The sequence below is a fragment of the Oncorhynchus nerka genome, linkage group LG18, assembly GCF_034236695.1.
Source record: "Oncorhynchus nerka isolate Pitt River linkage group LG18, Oner_Uvic_2.0, whole genome shotgun sequence".
Lineage (NCBI taxonomy): Eukaryota > Metazoa > Chordata > Actinopteri > Salmoniformes > Salmonidae > Oncorhynchus > Oncorhynchus nerka.
Genome location: NC_088413.1, coordinates 13,759,164 through 13,779,191, shown reverse-complemented (window position 1 = coordinate 13,779,191; position 20,028 = coordinate 13,759,164). Strand labels below are relative to the sequence as shown.

The following is a 20,028-nucleotide window of genomic DNA, read 5'->3' as shown; positions in this document are numbered from 1 at the left end:
GAAGCCAATTCCATTTGTCCTTTTTTTGTTAAATGGCCCCGTTTACACCTGATCAGTTCCACGTGGAGGCCCAGAGGAACTAGCTCTATCGCCAGGATCAGATTCAGAAAAGCTGCATTGTGTCGGCATTGGGCAGCTGTGTTACACACACCTCAACCAACACACAGTAAACACATGGTTTTGAATACTCTGTAGTGGCCAACATTGCCTTTTCGGTTGTAAACTGTAACGTTTTAAACTCTCCATATGTCTCCCCCTCTGCAGGTTCCTCGTGGGCAACAAGAGCGACCTCCGTGACACCTGCAGCAGTGACCCCCGCTCCATCAAGGTCGAAGGTCAGGTGACACGGGATCAGTCCCAGAAGTTTGCAGTTGCCCACGGGATGATTCTGTTTGAAACGTCTGCTAAAAGCCTCCCTGGAGGAGGAGGAGAACCAGGAGGGGGGCATCAGGACAGCGTGGAGGATGTGTTCATGGCCCTGGCCTCCAGGCTGAAGAGACAGACCAGACCCCCTCCCCCGGTTCTCAACAACACAGGAGTGTCTGGGTCCTATTGTGGGTCCTATACAGGGACATCTTCTTTCAGACTGCCAGCCAAGAAGAACCCTCAGAAAGACTTCTGGACATGCACCTGTTGAGAGAGCCAGGGTGAGAAGAGGGATGGAACATAGGATGGAAGGAGGGGGAACAGGGGAATTTAGGGTGCCCACCAAGAACTCAGAGAAAGACTTCTGGACATATACCTGAAGGAAGGAAGGAAGGAAGGAAGGAAGGAAGGAAGGAAGGAAGGAAGGAAGGAAGGAGAGGGATAGTGGGAAGTCCTCTCTGATCAAGCATCTATATCAGTGGAGGCTGGTGAGGGGAGGACGGCTCATAATAATGGCTGGAATGGAATGGTATCAAACACGTGCTCGATACCATTTCATTTACTCCATTCCAGCCATTATTATGAGCCGTCCTCCCCTCAGCAGCCTCCACTGATCTATTGCCTGCTCTCAGATCTGTTGTCTCCTTCTATAGCCTGCTCTCAGATCTGTTGTCTCCTTCTATAGCCTGCTCTCAGATCTGTTGTCTCCTTCTATAGCCTGCTCTCAGATCTGTTGTCTCCTTCTATAGCCTGCTCTCAGTTCTGTTGTCTCCTTCTATAGCCTGCTCTCAGATCTGTTGTCTCCTTTTATAGCCTGCTCTCAGATCTGTTGTCTCCTTTTATAGCCTGGTCTCAGATCTGTTGTCTCCTTCTATAGCCTGCTCTCAGATCTGTTGTCTCCTTCTATAGCCTGCTCTCAGATCTGTTGTCTCCTTCTATAGCCTGCTCTCAGATCTGTTGTCTCCTTCTATAGCCTGCTCTCAGATCTGTTGTCTCCTTCTATAGCCTGCTCTCAGATCTGTTGTCTCCTTCTATAGCCTGCTCTCAGATCTGTTGTCTCCTTCTATAGCCTGCTCTCAGATCTGTTGTCTCCTTCTATAGCCTGCTCTCAGATCTGTGTGTGCTCTTGCCAACTCCGTTGCCGTTATAATCAAGCCATAAATGTAAGACTGGTACCCAGGATAAAGCATTAACCGAAGGGTCGTTCTACTAATTCGGTGCCTTTTGAAAACATTTTGACTTCACCTCATTTTAACATTCTGTCGTAAAGAGGATGTTGAACTTCATTAAGTTTCCCCATCTCAACAGGTTAAAGACGGAAATTACTATAGCAAGTGCCAAATAATGTAACGGGGTTGACCGTAACGGGGTTGACCCTAATCGGGGTTGACCCTAATCGGGGTTGACCGTAACGGGGTTGACCCTAATCGGGGTTGACCCTAATCGGGGTTGACCGTAATCGGGGTTGACCGTAATCGGGGTTGACCCTAATCGGGGTTGACCGTAACGGGGTGGGGTTGACCCTAATCGGGGTTGACCCTAATCGGGGTTGACCGTAACGGGGTGGGGTTGACCCTAATCGGGGTTGACCCTAATCGGGTTGACCGTAACCGGGGTTGACCGTAACGGGGTTGATGATGTCATCTTAAATCAGCCATGAATCCCCTTGTGACAGGGGGAATGGAAGCTTGTTACTGTATGTGCAACAGGCTTCCCAAAACATTTTTAATTGTTAAAACATTTTTAGACTGTCTGTCTGTTGGTAACAGGGTTGACTTGTTGACGCTCGACCCGCTCAGTTTTACTCCACAAAACACCAGAACATGGCCAGAAAGAATAGAACCACCTGTTTTGACATTATGATTTGACTACTGGATGTTCAATGTTTCTTTGGGAAGAAATATTTAAAATGGGAATATTTTCACCATATTAAAATGAGAGTTCATTTCACTTAACAGGGTTGACCTTTAAAACTGAGGGACTGAATCACTAATCACAATAAAATAACTAGGGCTTTACAATGATGGAGAAATGTTGGGATGAAAGGGGTTAAATCTTCTTAGAAGTCGGAGAGGGTGCACGGAGGGACATTTCAAAATGCCGAAGTCTATTCCTATTAAATCAGATTGATTGAATTCTCCATGTGGTCTATATTAAATGGCACTAAATTTAATATAACAGGCTTTTTAAAATTCAATATTGGTGCTCAATTTATCCCTAAAATATCAAAGGGAACGCAAAAGGCCCTCATTTCGTGGAATGACCCAAAAACAGTGGAGACTCTTGGATACACTCCCCTGGAAGTACCGCATAATGTAACTGTCTGAGGCTTGTGCAGTGGGTCGTCTTTTATGTGTCTCGATCTGTCCATCTTTGCGTTATGGTCATTGTATAGCAGGAAAGATATGACTGTACATTTCCATTTATGATGTGTGTAAATGTTTTCCATATTCAATAAAATAATCAATGTTCTTCAAAGTTGTAATCAATAGTACTACTCTTTGAACTGAATTGTGTTTTTATATTGTTCATCCCATTGGCAGTTTGTCTGATTTTTCACAGGGATCTAATGCAGGTCTGTAATAGTTTTCAGTGTTCATTTTGAAGTTAGTTTACTTGCAAAACTATGTACTACAGCAGAGCAGGACTAGAACACATTCAATATGTTTCTTGATCTCTGGATGAGAAGGAGACAATCGCTGCCCCGGGATATCAACTGTGAAAAGGTTACACTTCACAACCGATTTACTCCCTGGAAACACTCCCTTTTCCATGGTTACTGTGGTAGAGGGACTACACGGGAGGAGTGGTGTGCTGGTCATGCAGGAGTCTGGTGCAGGAGTGTGGGCGGTTGAGAATGGTGTGTGTGACTGAGGTGGCACATGACCCTTCTTCTGCTCAGTTCAGCAGACAACACACATGCCACCAACAGCTGTGTGTGTGTGTGTGTGGCACGACAGTATGGTGCAACATTCATCGGTTAGCTGACAGCGAGGTCCTTCTCGGTTTTCTCTCTCCTTTCACAGACTTCCTGAACTGACTGAATCAGAACAAGTGGAAGGTGCCTCCTGGTTGCCTTTAAGCACTGGTCTCAGGTCAGGGAGTTGATAAAGCGTCTCAGAGTAGGACGGCTTATCTAGGATCAGGTCTCATGTCAACTCATTACCATCGACTTGACTCATAATGGTTCATTTGGGGTGAGTTAAATCTGATCCTAGATCTGCACTATATCTGTGTTTTATAAACCTACCTCTATTGTTTATAGCTCTTTTTACAACTGCAAAATAATGACCTCTATCGCAAATCAGTTGGAGTGCAGGAGTTTATTTCATTGATACCACGTCTAGGGTGACAGGCAAGCAAGGAGGAGCTTCTTGTCAGGAACTTCCTGTCATGTCTAGGGTGACAGGCAAGCAAGGAGGAACTTCCTGTCAGGAACTTCCTGTCAGGTCTAGGGTGACAGGCAAGCAAGGGGGAACTTAAGAAGGAACCAGATTCTAGATGAAGATCCTATATTGACTACTGTTGGTAACACTGTTATATAACCTATAGATGGTAACACTGTTATATAATCTATAGATGGTAACACTGTTATATAACCTATAGATGGTAACACTGTTATATAACCTATAGATGGTAACACTGAGTTATATAACCTATAGATGGTAACACTGTTATATAACCTATAGATGGTATCACTGTTATATAACCTATAGATGGTAACACTGTTATATAACCTATAGATGGTAACACTGAGTTATATAACCTATAGATGGTAACACTGAGTTATATAACCTATAGATGGTAACACTGAGTTATATAACCTATAGATGGTAACACTGAGTTATATAACCTATAGATGGTAACACTGAGTTATATAACCTATAGATGGTAACACTGTTATATAACCTATAGATGGTAACACTGAGTTATATAACCTATAGATGGTAACACTGAGTTATATAACCTATAGATGGTAACACTGAGTTATATAACCTATAGATGGTAACACTGAGTTATATAACCTATAGATGGTAACACTGAGTTATATAACCTATAGATGGTAACACTGAGTTATATAACCTATAGATGGTAACACTGAGTTATATAACCTATAGATGGTAACACTGAGTTATATAACCTATAGATGGTAACACTGAGTTATATAACCTATAGATGGTAACACTGAGTTATATAACCTATAGATGGTAACACTGGAGTTATATAACCTATAGATGGTAACACTGAGTTATATAACCTATAGATGGTAACACTGAGTTATATAACCTATAGATGGTAACACTGAGTTATATAACCTATAGATGGTAACACTGAGTTATATAACCTATAGATGGTAACACTGAGTTATATAACCTATAGATGGTAACACTGAGTTATATAACCTATAGATGGTAACACTGTTAAATAACCTATAGATGGTAACACTGAGTTATATAACCTATAGATGGTAACACTGAGTTATATAACCTATAGATGGTTACACAGTTATATAATCTATAGATGGTAACACTGAGTTATATAACCTATAGATGGTAACACTGAGTTATATAACCTATAGATGGTAACACTGAGTTATATAACCTATAGATGGTAACACTGAGTTATACAACCTATAGATGGTAACACTGAGTTATATAACCTATAGATGGTAACACTGAGTTATATAACCTATAGATGGTAACACTGAGTTATATAACCTAGATAGATGGTAACACTGAGTTATATAACCTATAGATGGTAACACTGAGTTATATAACCTATAGATGGTAACACTGAGTTATATAACCTATAGATGGTAACACTGAGTTATATAACCTATAGATGGTAACACTGAGTTATATAACCTATAGATGGTAACACTGAGTTATATAACCTATAGATGGTAACACTGAGTTATACAACCTATAGATGGTAACACTGAGTTATATAACCTATAGATGGTAACACTGAGTTATATAACCTATAGATGGTAACACTGAGTTATACAACCTATAGATGGTAACACTGAGTTATATAACCTATAGATGGTAGCACTGTTATATAACCTATAGATGGTAACACTGAGTTATGTTTTCTTGCCTAACATCATTATTTGGAAACGGTATATTAATGATATTTGTGTTCTATGGAGGGGTGATGCAAAACAGCTCCAGGCGTTCCATGCTTTTCTTAACTCCTGTTCTGAGCATCTGAGATTTACAATGTAATCTGATACACGTCTAATCAGTTTCCTTGATCTGATCTTGTGTGAAGATAATGTTGATCTTTACAGGAAACCTACTGATCCTAACAGTTTGTTGAGGGCTGATCGTTGTCACCCGCTTCCCTTGAAAACAGTTTGCCCTACAGCCAATTCTGTCGAATCAAAAGAATTTGCAAAAAACTCTCATATTTCGATAGAAATATGGCTGAGACGCAAAGATAATTCAAGGAGAGGGGCTACAAAAAAATGACAGATTAATGCTGCCAATGAAAAAAATTCTAAACAAAACGAGACATGACCTTTTTCAAGGTCAGTCTCGTAAAAAGACACATTCTTGTGTTCTAACTACCCGCTATTCAAAACGTTCTGAACAAATGAAGGGAATCGTTCACAAACATTGGCACATCCTAAAATCCGATGATAGTCTCGGGAATGTGTTTTCAGACCTTCCCTTGGTCGTATTCTCGCGGGGTAGAAATCTCAGAGACCAATTGGTGAACTCTGATTTACCACCCCAAGATATCCCTGCACAACGTCTATTTGCGCCCCTACTGGATGGAAATTACAAGTGTAATGGCTGTGCTCAAGGCAATGGCACTTATAAATGTAGATCCTTCAAACAGGGAAACGGATCCCAATCAAAGGTGTTATCACGTGCTTCACTAAGGCAGTTATTTATCTTATAACTTGTCCTTGTGGTAAGAATTATGTGAGTTAAACAAAGCGTGATTTAAAAGTACGAATCTCAGAGCATCGTAGCACCATTAGGTGCAAAAACTCGATTTACCCAGTTGCGGCCCTCTTTTCGGAAGCAAACCACTCGATTTCGTCTCTACGTTATATTGGCATCGAACATGTCACTCTCCATGGAGAGGAGGGGACCTCGATCATTTATTGTTAAAACAAGAGGCTGCCTGGATCTTTAATTTAAAAACTCTTGCGCCCTTCGGTCTCAATGTAGACTTTGATCTGAAGCCATTCTTATGATTATTGTGATTTTGCTATTCATTGTAAATGTGTGTAGGTTTATGTTGCCAAATTCTATCTATGATCGTATGCTATTCATTTGTTTTTTGTATGCTATTTTAATAAATTAACCAATCATATCAGGCCACACCTGGCCATGATTACAGACACCTGTGTGTCTATTGACACTATATAAACGAGTCACCTCACAGTGTTTGTTATTATACCCTGATGAAGACAGCTTGTCTGTCGAAACGTAGGACATCACATTATTGCATCTGGGCTCCTAGAGTGTGTGGCTCCTTCATTTTTCAAACACTGAGTTATATAACCTCATATCACCTAATCCCTGTTATCAATATAGATCAACCTGTATCTTCAATATCCCCTAATCCCTGTTATCAATATAGATCAACCTGTATCTTCAATATCTGCAACAACAGTGAGGATATTGCATTCATCTACGTCAGTATTTTCTAAAACCACATTTATAATGTCTCACTATGGTCGATACAATCACTATGCCTCTCTATGGTCGATACAATCACTATGCCTCACTATGGTCGATACAATCACTATGCCTCACTATGGTTGATACAATCACTATGCCTCACTATGGTCGATACAATCACTATGCCTCACTATGGTCGATACAATCACTATGCCTCACTATGGTCGATACAATCACTATGCCTCACTATGGTCGATACAATCACTATGCCTCACTATGGTCGATACAATCACTATGCCTCACTATGGTCGATACAATCACTATGCCTCACTATGGTCGATACAATCACTATGCCTCACTATGGTCGATACAATCACTATGCCTCACTATGGTCGATACAATCACTATGCCTCACACTCACTATGGTCGATACAATCACTATGCCTCACTACTATGGTCACTACAATCACTATGCCTCACTATGGTCGATACAATCACTATGCCTCACTATGGTCGATACAATCACTATGTCTCACTATGGTCGATACAATCACTATGCCTCACTATGGTCGATACAATCACTATGCCTCACTATGGTCGATACAATCACTATGCCTCACTATGGTCGATACAATCACTATGCCTCACTATGGTCACTACAATCACTATGCCTCACTATGGTCGATACAATCACTATGTCTCATTATGGTCGATACAATCACTATGCCTCACTATGGTCACTACAATCACTATGGTCGATACAATCACTATGCCTCACTATGGTCACTACAATCACTATGCCTCACTATGGTCGATACAATCACTATGCCTCACTATGGTCGATACAATCACTATGCCTCACTATGGTCGATACAATCACTATGCCTCACTATGGTCGATACAATCACTATGCCTCACTATGGTCGATACAATCACTATGCCTCACTATGGTCGATACAATCACTATGCCTCACTATGGTCACTACAATCACTATGCCTCACTATGGTCGATACAATCACTATGTCTCACTATGGTCGATACAATCACTATGCCTCACTATGGTCAATACAATCACTATGCCTCACTATGGTCGATACAATCACTATGCCTCACTATGGTCAATACAATCACTATGTCTCACTATGGTCGATACAATCACTATGCCTCACTATGGTCGATACAATCACTATGCCTCACTATGGTCGATACAATCACTATGCCTCACTATGGTCGATACAATCACTATGCCTCACTACAATCACTATGCCTCGATACAATCACTATGCCTCACTATGGTCGATACAATCACTATGCCTCACTATGGTCGATACAATCACTATGCCTCACTATGGTCACTACAATCACTATGCCTCACTATGGTCGATACAATCACTATGCCTCACTATGGTCGATACAATCACTATGCTACAATCACTCTATGGTCGATACAATCACTATGCCTCACTATGGTCGATACAATCACTATGCGATACTCACTATGGTCGATACAATCACTATGCCTCACTATGGTCGATACAATCACTATGATACAATCACTATGCCTCACTATGGTCGATACAATCACTATGCCTCACTATGGTCGATACAATCACTATGGTCGATACAATCACTATGCCTCACTATGGTCATACAATCACTATGCCTCACTATGGTCGATACAATCACTATGCCTCACTATGGTCGATACAATCACTATGCCTCACTCACTATGGTCGATACAATCACTATGCCTCACTATGGTCGATACAATCACTATGCCTCACTATGGTCGATACAATCACTATGCCTCACTATGGTCGATACAATCACTATGCCTCACTATGGTCGATACAATCACTATGCCTCACTATGGTCGATACAATCACTATGCCTCACTATGGTCGATACAATCACTATGCCTCACTATGGTCGATACAATCACTATGCCTCACTATGCCTCACTGTGGTCCTACAATCACTATGGTGGTCGATACAATCACTATGCCTCACTATGGTCGATACAATCTACTATGTCCAATCACTACTATGGTCGATACAATCACTATGCCTCACTATGGTCGATACAATCACTATGCCTCACACAATCACTATGCCTCACTATGGTCGATACAATCACTATGCCTCACACAATCACTATGCCTCACTATGGTCACTACAATCACTATGCCTCACTATGGTCGATACAATCACTATGCCTCTATGGTCGATACAATCACAATCACTATGGTCAATACAATCACTATGCCTCACTATGGTCGATACAATCACTATGCCTCACTATGGTCGATACAATCACTATGCCTCACTATGGTCGATACAATCACTATGCCTCACTATGGTCGATACAATCACTATGCCTCCTCACTCACTATGGTCGATACAATCACTATGCCTCACTATGGTCGATACAATCACTATGCCTTCACTATGGTCGATACAATCACTATGCCTCACTCATGGTCACTACAATCACTATGCCTCACTATGGTCGATACAATCACTATGCCTCACTATGGTCGATACAATCACTATGCCTCACTATGGTCGATACAATCACTATGCCTCACTATGGTCGATACAATCACTATGCCTCACTATGGTCGATACAATCACTATGCCTCACTATGGTCGATACAATCACTATGCCTCACTATGGTCGATACAATCACTATGCCTGCTACAATCACTATGTCTATGGTCGATACAATCACTATGCCTCACTATGGTCGATACAATCACTATGCCTCACTATGGTCATACAATCACTATGCCTCACTATGGTCGATACAATCACTATGATACAATCACTATGCCTCACTATGGTCGATACAATCACTATGCCTCACTATGGTCGATACAATCACTATGCCTCACTATGGTCGATACAATCACTAATCACTATGCCTCACTATGGTCGATACAATCACTATGCCTCACTATCGATACAATCACTATGCCTCACTATGGTCGATACAATCACTATGCCTCACTATGGTCGATACAATCACTATGCCTCACTATGGTCGATACAATCACTATGCCTCACTATGGTCGATACAATCACTATGCCTCACTATGGTCGATACAATCACTATGCCTCACTATGGTCATACAATCACTATGCCTCACTATGGTCGATACAATCACTATGCCTCACTATGGTCACTACAATCACTATGCCTCACTATGGTCGATACAATCACTATGTCTAATGCCTCACTATGGTCGATACAATCACTATGCCTCACTATGGTCGATACAATCACTATGCCTCACTATGGTCGATACAATCACTATGCCTCACTATGGTCGATACAATCACTATGATACAATCACTATGCCTCACTATGGTCGATACAATCACTATGCCTCACTATGGTCACTACAATCACTATGCCTCACTATGGTCGATACAATCACTATGCCTCACTATGGTCGATACAATCACTATGCCTCACTATGGTCTACAATCACTATGCCTCACTATGGTTGATACAATCACTATGTCTCACATGCCTCATGATACAATCACTATGTCTCACTAATACAATCACTATGCCTCACTATGGTCGATACAATCACTATGCCTCACTATGGTCGATACAATCACTATGCCTCACTGTGGTCGATACTACAATCACTATGCCTCACTATGGTCGATACAATCACTATGCCTCACTATGGTCGATACAATCACTATGCCTCACTATGGTCGATACAATCACTATGCCTCACTATGGTCGATACAATCACTATACGATACAATCACTATACCTCACGATACAATCACTATACTTCACTATGGTCGATACAATCACTATGCCTCACTATGGTCGATACAATCACTATGCCTCACTATGGTCACTACAATAACTATGCCTCACTACAATGGTCGATACAATCACTATGCCTCATTGTGGTCGATACAATCACTATGCCTCACTATGGTCGATACAATCACTATGCCTCACTATGGTCGATACAATCACTATGCCTCACTATGGTCGATACAATCACTATGCCTCACTATGGTCGATACAATCACTATGCCTCACTGTGGTCGATACAATCACTATGCCTCACTGTGGTCACTACAATCACTATGCCTCACTGTGGTCGATACAATCACTATGTCATTATCGATACACTATGCCTCACTATGGTCGATACAATCACTATGCCTCACTATGGTCGATACAATCAATATGACTCACTATGGTCGATACAATCACTATGTCTAATTATGGTCGATACAATCACTATGCCTCACTATGGTCACTACAATCACTATGCCTCACTATGGTCAATACAATCACTATGCCTCACTATGGTTGATACAATCACTATGTCTCACTATGGTCGATACAATCACTATGCCTCACTATGGTCGATACAATCACTATGCCTCACTATGGTCGATACAATCACTGTCTCCTATGGTACAATCACTATGCCTCACTATGGTCGATACAATCACTATGCCTCACTATGGTCGATACAATCACTATGCCTCACTATGGTCGATACAATCACTATGCCTCACTATGGCCGATACAATCACTATGCCTCACTATGGTCGATACAATCACTATGCCTCACTATGGTCGATACAATCACTATGCCTCACTATGGTCGATACAATCACTATGCCTCACTATGGTCTACAATAACTATGCCTCACTATGGTCGATACAATCTATGCCTCTATGGTCGATACAATCACTATGTCTAACTATGGTCGATACAATCACTATGCCTCACTATGGTCACTACAATCACTATGCCTCACTGTGGTCGATACAATCACTATGCCTCACTATGGTCACTACAATCACTATGCCTCACTGTGGTCGATCACAATCACTATGATACAATCACTATGCCTCACTATGTCGATACAATCACTATGCCTCACTATGGTCGATACAATCACTATGCCTCACTATGGTCGATACAATCACTATGCCTCACTATGGTCGATACAATCACTATGCCTCACTATGGTCGATACAATCACTATGCCTACTACAATCACTATGGTCGATACGATACAATCACTATACTACAATCACTATGCCTCGATACAATCACTATGCCTCACTATGGTCGATACAATCACTATGCCTCACTATGGTCACTACAATACAATCACTATGCCTCACTATGGTCGATACAATCACTATGCCTCACTGTGGTCGATACAATCACTATGCCTCACTATGGTCGATACAATCACTATGTGGTCGATACAATCACTATGCCTCACTATGGTCGATACAATCACTATGCCTCACTATGGTCGATACAATCACTATGCCTCACTATGGTCACTACAATCACTATGCCTCACTGTGGTCGATACAATCACTATGCCTCACTATGGTCGATACAATCACTATGCCTCACTATGGTCGATACAATCACTATGATACAATCACTATGCCTCACTATGTCGATACAATCACTATGCCTCACTATGGTCGATACAATCACTATGACTCACTATGCGATACAATCACTATGCCTCACTATGGTCGATACAATCACTATGCCTCACTATGGTCGATACAATCACTATGCCTCACTATGGTCGATACAATCACTATGCCTCACTATGGTCGATACAATCACTATGCCTCACTATGGATACAATCACTATGATACAATCACTATGCCTCACTATGGTCGATACAATCACTATGCCTCACTATGGTCGATACAATCACTATGCCTCACTATGGTCGACTACAATCACTATGCCTCACTATGGTCGATACAATCACTATGCCTCACTATGGTGTGGTCGATACAATCACTATGATACAATCACTATGCCTCACTATGGTCGATACAATCACTATGCCTCACTATGGTCGATACAATCACTATGCCTCACTATGGTCGATACAATCACTATGCCTACTCATGGTCACTATGATACAATCACTATGCCTCACTATGGTCGATACAATCACTATGCCTCACTATGGTCGATACAATCACTATGCCTCACTATGGTCGATACAATCACCTCACTATGGTCGATACAATCACTATGCCTCACTATGGTCAATCACAATCACATGGTCTATGCCTCACTATGGTCGATACAATCACTATGCCTCACTATGGTCGATACAATCACTATGCCTCACTATGGATACAATCGATACAATCACTATGATACAATCACTATGGTCTATGGTCGATACAATCACTATGCCTACTACAATCACTATGCCTCACTATGGATACAATCACTATGTCTCAATCACAATATGTCTCACTATGGTCAATACAATCACTATGCCTCACTATGGTCGATACAATCATCTCACTATGGTCGATACAATCACTATGCCTCACTATGGTCGATACAATCACTATACTTCACTATGGCCGATACAATCACTATACTTCACTATGGCCGATACAATCACTATGCCTCACTATGGTCGATACAATCACTATGCCTCACTATGGTCACTACAATAACTATGCCTCACTATGGTCGATACAATCACTATGCCTCATTGTGGTCGATACAATCACTATGTCTAATTATGGTCGATACAATCACTATGCCTCACTATGGTCACTACAATCACTATGCCTCACTATGCCTCACTGTGGTCGATACAATCACTATGCCTCACTATGGTCACTACAATCACTATGCCTCACTGTGGTCGATACAATCACTATGTCTAATTATTGTCGATACAATCACTATGCCTCACTATGGTCGATACAATCACTATGCCTCACTATGGTCGATACAATCACTATGCCTCACTATGGTCGATACAATCATATGCCTCACTATGGCCGATACAATCACTATATACAATCACTATGGCCGATACAATCACTATGCCTCACTATGGTCGATACAATCACTATGCCTCACTATGGTCGATACAATCACTATGCCTCACTATGGTCGACAATCACTATGCCTCACTATGGTGACTACAATAACTATGCCTCACTATGGTCGATACAATCACTATGCCTCACTGTGGTCGATACAATCACTATGCCTCATTGTGGTCGATACAATCACTATGCCTCACTATGGTCGATACAATCACTATGTCTAATTATGGTCGATACAATCACTATGCCTCACTATGGTCACTACAATCACTATGCCTCACTATGGTCGATACAATCACTATACAATCACTCACTATGGTCGATACAATCACTATGCCTCACTATGGTCGATACAATCACTATGCCTCATTGTGGTCGATACAATCACTATGCCTCACTGTGGTCGATACAATCACTATGCCTCACTATGGTCGATACAATCACTATGTCTAATTATGGTCGATACAATCACTATGCCTCACTATGGTCACTACAATCACTATGCCTCACTATGGTCGATACAATCATATCATACAATCACTATGCCTCACTATGGTCGATACAATCACTACACTATGGTCTATACAATCACTATGCCTCACTATGGTCAATACAATCACTATGCCTCACTATGGTCGATACAATCACTCACTATGGTCGATACAATCAATATGACTCACTATGGTCGATACAATCACTATGCCTCACAATGGTCATACAATCACTATGGTCGATACAATCACTATGCCTCACTATGGTCGATACAATCACTATGCCTCACTATCGATACAATCAATATGACTCACTATGGTCGATACAATCAATATGACTCACTATGGTCGATACAATCACTATGTCTAATTCACTATGGTCGATACAATCACTATGTCTCACTATGGTCAATACAATCACTGTCTCACTATGGTCAATACAATCACTATGCCTCACTATGGTCGATACAATCACTATGTCTCACTATGGTCAATACAATCACTGTCTCACTATGGTCAATACAATCACTATGCCTCACTATGGTCGATACAATCACTATGCCTACTACAATCACTATGCCTCACTATGGTCGATACAATCACTATGCCTCACTATGGTCGATACAATCACTATGCCTCACTATGGTCGATACAATCACTATGCCTCACTATGGTCGATACAATCACTATGCCTCACTATGGTCGATACAATCACTATGCCTCACTATGGTCGATACAATCACTATGCCTACTACAATCACTATGCCTCACAATGGTCGATACAATCACTATGCCTACTACAATCACTATGCCTCACTATGGTCGATACAATCACTATGCCTCACTATGGTCGATACAATCACTATGCCTCACTATGGTCGATACAATCACTTTGTCTCACTATGGTCGATACAATCACTATGCCTCACTATGGTCGATACAATCACTATGCCTCACTATGGTCGATCACAATCACTATGCCTATACAATCACTATGCCTCACTATGGTCGATACTCACTATGGTCGATACAATCACATGCCTCACTATGGTCGATACAATCACTATGCCTCACAATGGTCGATACAATCACTATGCCTACTACAATCACTATGCCTCACTATGGTCGATACAATCACTATGTCTAATTATGGTCGATACAATCACTATGCCTCACTATGGTCACTACAATCACTATGCCTCACTGTGGTCGATACAATCACTATGCCTCACTGTGGTCGATACAATCACTATGTCTCATTATGGTCATACAATCACTATGCCTCACAATCACTATGCCTCACTATGGTCGATACAATCACTATACTTCACTATGGTCGATACAATCACTATGCCTCACTGTGGTCACTACAATCACTATGCCTCACTGTGGTCGATACAATCACTATGTCTAATTATTGTCGATACAATCACTATGCCTCACTATGGTCGATACAATCACTATGCCTCACTATGGTCGATACAATCACTATGCCTCACTATGGTCGATACAATCACTATGCCTCACTATGGTCGATACAATCACTATACTTCACTATGGATACAATCACTATGCCTCACTATGGTCGATACAATCACTATACTTCACTATGGTCGATACAATCACTATGCCTCACGATACAATCACTATGCCTCACTATGGTAACTATGCCTCACTATGGTACAATCACTATGCCTCACTATGGTCGATACAATCACTATGCCTCACTGTGGTCGATACAATCACTATGTCTAATTATGGTCGATACAATCACTATGCCTCACTATGGTCACTACAATCACTATGCCTCACTGTGGTCGATACAATCACTATGCCTCACTATGGTCACTACAATCACTATGCCTCACTATGGTCGATACAATCAATATGACTCACTATGGTCGATACAATCAATATGACTCACTATGGTCGATACAATCACTATGTCTAATTATGGTCAATACAATCACTATGTCTCACTATGGTCAATACAATCAATCACTATGCCTCACTATGGTCAATACAATCACTATGCCTCACTATGCCTACTACAATCACTATGCCTCACTATGGTCGATACAATCACTATGCCTCACTATGGTCGATACAATCACTATGCCTCACTATGGTCGATACAATCACTATGCCTCACTATGGTCGATACAATCACTATGCCTCACTATGGTCGATACAATCACTATGCCTCACTATGGTCGATACAATCACTATGCCTCACTATGGTCGATACAATCACTATGCCTCACTATGGTCGATACAATCACTATGTCTCACTATGGTCGATACAATCACTATGCCTCACTATGGTCGATACAATCACTATGCCTCACTATGGTCGATACAATCACTATGTCTCACTATGGTCGATACAATCACTATGCCTCACTATGGTCGATACAATCACTATGCCTCACTATGGTCGATACAATCACTATGCCTACTACAATCACTATGCCTCACTATGGTCGATACAATCACTATGCCTCACAATGGTCGATACAATCACTATGCCTACTACAATCACTATGCCTCACTATGGTCGATACAATCACTATGCCTCACTATGGTCGATACAATCACTATGTCTCACTATGGTCGATACAATCACTATGCCTCACTATGGTCGATACAATCACTATGCCTACTACAATCACTATGCCTCACTATGGTCGATACAATCACTATGCCTCACTATGGTCGATACAATCACTATGCCTCACTATGGTCGATACAATCACTATGCCTCACTATGGTCGATACAATCACTATGCCTCACTATGGTCGATACAATCACTATGCCTCACTGTGGTCGATACAATCACTATGCCTCACTATGGTCGATACAATCACTATGTCTAATTATTGTTGATACAATCACTATGCCTCACTATGGTCACTACACAGACACATACACAGACACATACACAGACATATACACAGACAGCATACACAGACATATACACAGACAGCATACACAGACATATACACACAGCATACAGACAGCATACACAGACAGCATACACAGGCAGCATACACAGACATATACACAGACACATACACAGACACATACACAGACATATACACAGTCAGCACACAGACATATACACATACACAGACATATACACAGGCAGCATACACAGACAATATACACAGGCAGCATACACAGACAATATACACAGGCAGCATACACAGACAATATACACAGACAGCATACACAGACAGCATACACAGACATATATACACAGGCAGCATACACAGACAATATACACAGACAGCATACACAGACAGCATACACAGACAATATACACAGACAGCATACACAGACAATATACACAGGCAGCATACACAGACAATATACACAGGCAGCATACACAGACAATATACACAGGCAGCATACACAGACAGCATACACAGACAGCATACACAGACAGCATACACAGACAATATACACAGACAGCATACACAGACAATATACACAGGCAGCATACACAGACAATATACACAGACATATACACAGACACAGACATACACAGACATATACACAGACAGCATACACAGACATATACACAGACAGCATACACAGACACATACACAGACATATACACAGACATATACACAGACATATACACAGACAGCACACAGACATATACACAGTCAGCACACAGACATATACACAGACACACATACACAGACATATACACAGACATATACACATAGCACACAGCATACACAGACAGTCATACACAGACATATACACAGACAGCATACACAGACAGACAGACATATACACAGACATATACACAGACATACACATACACAGACATATACACACAGTCAGACATATACACAGACATATACACAGACATATACACAGTCAGCACACAGACATATACACAGACATATACACAGACATATACAGTCAGCACACAGACATATACACAGTCAGCACACAGACATATACACAGTCAGCACACAGACATATACACAGACATATACACAGTCAGCACACAGACATATACACAGTCAGCACACAGACATATACACAGTCAGCACACAGACATATACACAGTCAGCACACAGACATATACACAGTCAGCACACAGACATATACACAGACATATACACAGACATATACACAGTCAGCACACAGACATATACACAGTCAGCATATCGTTTGATGATTGACACACAAACACAGTCCTGGATGTTATCCTCTGACTCTGGACCGTTTTATCTCCACATCTCTTCATTCAAAGACTCGATCAGGGACATTCTTACTGACAGTTGTGGCTGCTTCTGGTGATGTATTGTTGTCTCTACCTGCTTGCCCTTTGTGTGTTTTTTTTACCATGTTGTGTTGCTACCATGTTGTGTTGCTACCATGTTGTTGTCATGTTGTGTTGCTACCATATTGTGTTGCTACCATGTTGTTGTCATGTTGTGTTGCTACCATGTTGTGTTGCTACCATGTTGTTTTCATGTTGTGTTGCTACCATGTTGTTGTCATGTTGTGTTGCTACCATGTTGTTTTCATGTTGTGTTGCTACCATGCTGTGTTGCTACCATGTTGTTTTCATGTTGTGTTGCTACCATGCTGTGTTGCTACCATGTTGTTTTCATGTTGTGTTGCTACCATGCTGTGTTGTCATGTTGTGTTGCTACCATGTTGTTGTCATGTTGTGTTGCTACCATGTTGTTGTCATGTTGTGTTGCTACCATGTTGTTGCCATGTTGTGTTGCTACCATGTTGTTGTCATGTTGTGTTCCTACCATGTTGCTGTCATGTTGTTGTCATGTTGTGTTGCTACCATGTTTTTGTCATGTTGTGTTGCTACCATGTTGTTGTCATGTTGTGTTGATACCATGTTGTTGTCATGTTGTGTTGCTACCATGTTGTTGTTGTGTTGCTACCATGTTGTTGTCGTGTTGTGTTGCTACCATGTTGTTGTCGTGTTGTTCTGCTACCATGTTGTTGTCGTGTTGTGCTGCTACCATGTTGTTGTCGTGTTGTGCTGCTACCATGTTGTTGTCGTGTTGTGCTGCTACCATGTTGTTGTCGTGTTGTATTGCTACCATGTTGTTGTCGTGTTGTGATGCTACCATGTTGTTGTCATGTTGTTTTGCTACCATGTTGTTGTCATGTTGTTTTGCTACCATGTTGTTGTCATGTTTTGCTACCATGTTGCTACCATGTTGTGTTGCTACCATGCTGTGTTGTCATGTTGTATTGCTACCATGATGTTGTCATGTTGTGTTGCTACCATGTTGTTGTCATGTTGTGTTGCTACCATGCTGTGTTGTTGTGTTGCTACCATGCTGTCTTGCCATGTTGTGTTGCTACCATGTTGTTGTCATGTTGTGTTGCTACCATGTTGTTGCCATGTTGTGTTGCTACCATGTTGTGTTGTCATGTTGTGTTGCTACCATGTTGTTGTTGTGTTGCTACCATGTTGTTGTCATGTTGTGTTGCTACCATGTTGTTGCCATGTTGTGTTGCTACCATGTTGTGTTGTCATGTTGTGTTGCTACCATGTTGTTGCCATGTTGTGTTGCTACCATGTTGTTGTCATGTTGTGTTGCTACCATGCTGTGTTGTTGTCTTAGGTCTCTC

General features: G+C 41.3%; 1 protein-coding gene across 2 annotated transcripts in view; it reads left to right on the top strand.

The window, feature by feature from the left end:
* LOC135561753 (ras-related protein Rab-33B-like) overlaps positions 1-2,851 on the top strand; it is a 23,378-nt gene extending 20,527 nt beyond the window's left edge. For both annotated transcript variants that reach the window (XM_065003539.1, XM_065003540.1), the window contains one exon: positions 265-2,851. In XM_065003539.1, the coding sequence (XP_064859611.1) occupies positions 265-637 (373 nt within the window). In that variant the 3' untranslated portion in view covers positions 638-2,851. The remainder of the gene's footprint in view (positions 1-264) is intronic.
* The last annotated feature ends 17,177 nt before the right edge of the window (positions 2,852-20,028 follow it).